Source organism: Chrysochloris asiatica, unplaced genomic scaffold, assembly GCF_000296735.1.
Source record: "Chrysochloris asiatica unplaced genomic scaffold, ChrAsi1.0 scaffold00037, whole genome shotgun sequence".
NCBI classification, from domain to species: Eukaryota; Metazoa; Chordata; class Mammalia; order Afrosoricida; family Chrysochloridae; genus Chrysochloris; species Chrysochloris asiatica.
Window position 1 is genome coordinate 5286326 of NW_006408555.1, and position 6914 is coordinate 5293239.

A 6914-nucleotide genomic window follows, 5' to 3' on the forward strand; every position below is an offset into this window, starting at 1 on the left:
CAACACAGCACTCCTCAGCTTCTTAATGTTTTGATACAGAAAGTCACTGTGCTGTGACCAGCCCAGTCGTCCAGCTTGGCCTGGAGGGTGAAGCCTGCCTGCTGCTGGAGTTCTGAGTGGAAGAGTTACGATCCCTGTTGACCCTAAGCCCTAACATGGCCACTGGGCAAGACTTTCACTAAGAAATGGTTTTAGCAAAAGGGGCTTTTGTAAAAATGCACGCCTCCTACAAAGCCAGCCATCGCTCTCTGGCCACACAACTAGACTGGAGCTGGGCTCTTGCCCTTTTCTTTAGGTAATTTGTGCTTCGTTTTTCAATCAGTAGTTTAAGGAAAAGATGGAATGATTCTTAAATCCTGCCAGTTTTTTTTTTTTTTTTTTTAACGAATAACCATTCAGGATGAACAACATAGGGTTCTACTCAAGTATTAGAATCTCATGCAAAATTCTAACACAAGTACTTTTCATTCCATTTGGCTCTTCAGTTATTTTCCATATTGAACAATGCTAACCCGTTCAAATGGCAGTAGTTACTTTTCATGGACTTTAGTATCCATCTCAGGCACTTAGAATAGAAAAGAGCCGCGGGTCACTTCTGAGTTTCGGCATTGCAGGTGTGCCAGATGTTTATAGGAATGGATAACTTTGAAATGTTTTCAGCCATCTGAAAAGTGTCGCCCACACACTACTTGGTGCTAGTTCCCTAATCACCGTGTGCTGAGAATTGAGAACCCAAAACCCGGTTAATGTCTTACTTCACAAAGTCTAGTTAGAATGCAAGGATTGAATATTTGTCTAAGGAAAAAAAAATCACATAGCAATTTTTACCAAACAGCACTACTGTACTACAAAAGGAGTGACAGAAAATGACAAAAATACACGAGAATCTTGACAGTATTATGTAGGAAATGCCAGAGGATTAGAGTTTGATATTTAACAGCATAATTGACCACGGTCCAAGATGTAAAGGTACCATGTTCAAGAAACTGGGAGTTGACGGGCTGGGGAAGAAAACACTCTGAAAACTAAGTATGATTTATAGTAAGAACATACATTTTATCATATAAAACCTTACTACACGTAGTAGTCAGGTGCAAAGAGTCATGTGATCTTCCGTTGGCTTGTGAAAATAGCATCCTACATCCCAGTGCCAATTATGACCGACCTGTTGGAAAAGGGAAACCCAGCAATTTTATCATTATGTGATGACACACAACAAAAGGATACGCAGACTTATCAACTATAAATCCTTTCAGGATTCTCTATCGAATAAGTCATGGGTTTTTGCAGCACATTCTAGCAAAAATAAGACTTTTGTACAACCGAACTGGTGACTGTTTCCTGCTCCCATCCCTTTCTAGTCTCCCTTTTGGAAAGTCTTCAGTCTCCTACTTCTTGAGGATGTTCTCCTGGCTGTGTGGGATATCTGATGGCCAAACCAGAGGAGAGGCCTAGAGAAGCATGTAAGGACTCAAGTCAGAACATGGAGTCTGCAGGGGGCAGAGAGTACAAGGGCTGCTTGCGGAACGAATCTAGGAGTTTACCTCCATCCAGAGAATACTTAGCGGCTGGAGGCTCTCTGCAGACTCCTGTTTTCCTTCTTACACATTAGGCCCGGGGCTCACCTTCAGCTCTTCGGTGTGGCGGGGATCTTGTTTTCACCTTCCAGCTCTTCCACCCCAGCCTGTGTCATGAGGTCTGCAATGTTCTTCTCCAGGTCATCAATGCGACTGCTCATGTCATCAAGTGGTCCGGTTAAAGACAACAGGCATCACCATCCCCACATCCCCAGTTCCTACCCGCTTCCCCAGGGTTTTCCCATTTGCTTTGGATACACTGGGGCCAATGCGGCCCAGGATCTAATGGCAACCTTCCCCATCACCAGTGATGGGACTCTGGGTAGCTCTTTAAAGCACTTTCCTGGACAAAGTAAAGATGGAGACTCTTACCGCCTATGATTCCAGTCCCGTGGACTATCTGAAGTGGGACACTAAGTGCTGGGCCCACCGTCAGGAGCCATCACTTCCTTAAGGAAGTCTTAGATCCTTAAGGAGCCCTGATGGCACAGGGATTAAAGCGCTCAGCTGCCAACAGAAACGTTGGTGACTCAAACCCACCAGTTAGACCTGATACAAAGAGGCGGCCTCCTGCTTCTTTAAAGATCACAGCCTTGGAAACCCCCTACCGTCCCACAGTGATGCTGGGAGGCAGAATCCACCAGAAGGAAGTGGGTTTCGGGTTGCTAAGTTCCTTGTGGCCAGGGCTTTGTCTAGCCCAACTCTGTGCCCCTAGCCCTAGCTCAGCGCTTCTTGGAGCACAGGTTAACCAGGCTCAGGAAAAACCCAGGAGAGGATCGGCGGGGACTCGTGGGCCAACCACCCGTCCATCCACCCAAACCAGGCCCTGGGTCCCGTGGAGTCCGATTCCCAGCGAGCGGCTCCTTCCTTCGGGTCCCCAAGGCTGTCCATCTTGGCGATCTCCGCCGGCAAATCGGGCCCATCCCCGCTGACACCCAGGACAAAGGATATTTCTTCCAATGATCTGGTCGGACATGGTTTGGAACTTGTCTTGCATCTGCTGCAGCAGAGTCTTGACCTGGGGAAAGAGCAGGGTCTCCTGAGACAGCTCGGGGGTCCCGCGGGGCCGGCCTGGAAGCGGGGGAGCAGACGCGGAAGCCGGCGGCAGGGCCCTTCCAGGCGGGCCCGCGAAGATCCAACCAAGGTGGGGTTTTGGGGTTTGTGTGACTTGGAGGCATCGAGGCGGGGTCGGGGTGTCGCCAGGGGGTTCACGGGGAGGGTCGTGGGCGGAAGGCGGAAGGGCCTACACCCCGCGGTCTGGCAGAGCCTCAAGATACGGGATCTCCAGGGCACCGGTGGCGCGGCCTTACCACGGAATTGAGATCCTGGACGCTCTTGGGGTCGGTCTCGGCCATCTCCCCGGTTCCCAGCTTGGCGGTGGTGTCGCGGACCGTCACCTACACTTCCGTTTGTCCGCGTAGACGCCCTTAGCGGTTTCTTCTCGCGACGAGAGAAAGAAGCGCGAGATCGCGGGGTGTTGTGGGAGCTGTAGTTCACGTCACGCGGCGGAAAGGCCTCCAACTCTTGCGCTTCCGTTGCTAGGCGAGGCCCCGCCCCTACTTCCTTCCATGCTCGGCCTCGCTCCGCCCCTCAAGATTCACCCCGCCCCCTTAGCCTAGTCCCATCCCACGCATTGCGCCCCGCCCTCAAGTCCCGCCCCTTTCCCTCTGGTCCGCGACCCTCACGTGCACGCCCGTCGCGGAAAAAGGTGCAACTATGAAAAGGTGCAGTATTTGGGACGGCTTCGAATGTTCTGGAGTGCAAACCTGAGTGAGTCCCGCAGAATGGTTGGCCTACTGCCCCCGTCACCGGTGCACCTGTGTACATCAGGTAGACCAGTGCAGTTGGAGGGGCACTCTGAGGGGCGGGGGCGACCCTCCATGCCCGAGGCAGGTGGAGGTGTTGGATGGTTCTGACTTTTCAGATGTTAGCATGCTTACGGGAAAGCGCAGAAGTCCTGCGTGCAAACTGTCTCCTGACCCTTGACCACCCCGTAGGGTCCCCAAGCCCTGACTTGTCCCACCGCAGGCTTGTGCCACCTGGTTTTGAATTGAACCAGAGAGGAATGGTAGTGGGTCTTCTTCAGGGTCCTGTGGCTTCTCTAACGCAGTGGGACGTTCCTTGATGTTCGTGGGGAAGATTCTAGTGCGTAAATGAGGGGCCAGTGTCAGGGGGCAGAGAGTGTGGGTTTTGGTGGTTCGTGGAGCTCCAGTTCCTTCCAGCCCTACAGGTGATCTTGGTTTTGGTTGTTACAGGGAGGGCACGGAAGGTCTGGCACGTTCCAGAAACTTCTATATCTTTCACAGTCTAAGGACTGTGTTTGGGGTCAGCTCCAGTAGTGGAGCTGGAGGGAGGTTGAATATGTACCAAACTCAGAATGCCAACAGGCTTGAACTCATAGCAGCCCGTCCTCCCTGGAGACGCTTCTGGAACCCAAGGTGCAGCATTTTGCCCACTGAAAGGCAGTACCGGTCTTTGCAAAGAGCCTTTTTATAATTGGATATTGTTAATTGGTGGTTCCGTTAGCGCACCATCTTTTTAATGTAAACCAATCTCAGCCTTTTAGCTTAACCCTCACAAAACTCCTGTAATATGATTGACCATTTTACAGTTTTGAGGACACAGTTCCAGAGGGGTAAGAAACATAAACCAGCAGTAGGACGTGGTAGACGCAGGCCTTGAGCACTGGACTTTATGATTCTACGTCTTTTAAAAGCTTTTGCTATCACTCCAGAATCCTGTGAGTGTTCTGAGCTTTGAGCAGGTTTTTTCATTCTGTTGATAATTGGAAATTTTCTGCCGGGGGGGGGGGGGGGGCGGGGGCGCAAAGAGGGGGGGGGGGGGGGGGCGTCCTAGGCCTGTAAAATATTAGTAGCGCTACTGACCTCTGCCCCCTACATTACGTCTAGTGTGCCAACCCAACATTTCTCCAGATACTGGCAGGAGAAAAGATGAGGAACTCCTCGGCTGAGAGTCACTCCTCTGCTGAGAGTCTCTGGCTTAGAGAGACCTATAGACATTGTCAGAAATTCTTTTGACTTGTGTGTTCTTGGAACCTGCCTTTGTTCGTGCTCTGCCCATTTCTTGAGCACATTCCCTTGTTTTTGTTGTGACTGAATGCTGATACAATAACATCCATCACCTTCCGTCTGTATTGTCCATGACACTTTGTAAAGAGTTTTCAGAAAACTCCAGCCATCTAGATAGCAGTCTTCGAAGTCTGAGTCGCTGCAGCCTGGACTGTAGTCAGGTTCGGAGTGTCCTGGGTTATGGTTGTGAGGGCCAGAAGGACATGCATTTGCACTAAACCGGAAAACCACGTCCACTGTCATTTAGTCAATTCCAACTCAGAGCAGACCCGGAGTAATTTTTTCCCCCTGCTGGCAGGAGCTTTGAGGCTTTTAATCCTGATTGATGATTATTCTTTTTTAAATAGCAAACACACTTGGCAGTTTCAGTGGCAGTTTGTGGTTTTCTTTTCACGTACACAGCGTACAGTCTGAGTGGTGACGCTGAGGGTCTGTTAGCCAGCTGCTTCAAGTGAAAGTCACTAATTGATGCGGCTACCCTGGATCTGAGTATTGTTCCATTAACAAAACTGCTGTATCATGTGTAAGGCATTAGCAATTAGCTTTTTAGACATCGCGTTTGACCGATGCTCATTTTAAACCTTTATTTAACCCTGTCGTGTTCCACAGGACGGACAGTGCCCACTTATATTTTCTGCTTCTCAACTTTCTTGGGATGCGCTTGTCCGACTTGTAGTACATGCTGGCACCAGGGGCAGGGAACTGCGTAACTGTGAGACTCTGGAGAAACAGGCCTCGCTCCATCAATCCTGCTACCCGATTCCACTTGGGATACAGTGTTCTCCGCAATAGTATCAAAATCCATGGTATAAAAACTCTTGTTTTTAGTGTGTATCCTAATTCGTCTCCCATTAGTGAGCAGTCTTGGTAGCATAGTATTTGTAGCACTCAGCTACTGATGAAAATGTTGTTGGTTCAAACCCAGCACCCGTTCCGAGGGAAAAAGATGTAGCAGTGTGCTTTCATGAAGATTGTAGCCTTAGAAATCCAACTCTATCCTATATGTTTGCTGTGAGTTGGAATGGACAGCAGTGAGTTCAAAATTCACTTATTTGTTAATTACTGAAAACACATGGCATCAACGAATCAGACAAAGCAGAAAATAATTTGGTCATAATAGGGTTAAAGGTCACATTGTCTTAGCTTCTCTTAGCATTTTTTTTTCTATTATGTAGCTTTTACTTTAATTTTTTTAAACGTTTTGTTGTGAATTATGTGATAGTGTGCACGGGAGAACATTAGTTTTACATTCATCTTATAGTATATCGTTTCATTGCCATGGTGACTGCCCCCTCCATGCATCATCAACCAACCAAAGGGTATACCCTACAAGCCCGCCCCCCAGTCGTCAGCACACAGCCCCTCTCCCTCTCTGGGTCTAAAGTCCCCAGCTGCTCCAGCTCTCCACATCATCGTCTCTGCCTCTGCCTCCATTTCTGGCGTCACTGCTTCTCTGGGTAGGGTCCCGCTCTCTCCGCTCTTCTCCCTTGATGGTTCCAGTGACCTCTGTTCCTAGACTGAAAAGTTAATCACTCCTCTCCTTGCTACAAAACATCTACCTTTACATTTCCAACCCTCATAATCAGTCCTGATAACAATTATCCACTATTGTATCACAAGAGACCTAGCTGCATTTCCTTTCCTCAGCCCCACCTAGACAGATTGGATACCACTCAGTGGAGATTCTACCTTCCTCCGTGCCCTCTGGATCTAGGTTCCCTCTTGAAAACTTGTAAGCCAGTCACTTCTTGCCTTTGTAGCCCGCCCCCCATCTTGGGTACCCAATGTCCAAGTTGCCCCTCCCTGTCTACTCTGTATATGGAGGGGGTGGGAATGATCCTTGCTATAAAGATTTGTTCCCTCTTTTGAGCTACTGCAGCCATAGGTGTAGGTCAGGTTCATCCAGTTGTATCAGATTACTCTTTTTTTCTTCTTTCTTCTAGTTGAGCTCTGATCATCCAGTCATTGAAGCCAGGTCAAGTGGGTATCATTTGCAAGTGTGGGTGTTCTTGTGTATATGCCCTCTCTTCTTATCAGCTGGACGCTTCACTCTCCACTCTAGTCCTCTGTGGCCATGCCACTGACTGTGGGCCCAAGAGTCCCCAGGTCTTGGCACACTGCTGGCCAACCAGATCTCCACCCAGGTTCACAAAATGCTATTGAACATTTTAGGGCTTAGCTCGCAGCTTCATTGCTGTTTTTCCCTCACTTCCCCCTTATCAGTTGCGAATGTGGTTACCAATCAGAG

General features: G+C 49.2%; 1 protein-coding gene across 1 annotated transcript; it reads right to left on the reverse strand.

Annotated features, from left to right (window-relative positions):
* Positions 1-1623: 1623 nt before the first annotated feature.
* On the reverse strand, positions 1624-2986 carry HSBP1 (heat shock factor binding protein 1). The gene is made up of 3 exons (XM_006860135.1): positions 2888-2986; positions 2529-2595; positions 1624-1746 (listed from the first exon to the last, which is right to left on the reverse strand). Exons 1-3 carry the CDS (start codon positions 2930-2932, stop codon positions 1628-1630), a joined length of 231 nt encoding a protein of 76 aa, XP_006860197.1. The 5' UTR covers positions 2933-2986; the 3' UTR covers positions 1624-1627.
* Between the last annotated feature and the right edge of the window lie 3928 nt (positions 2987-6914).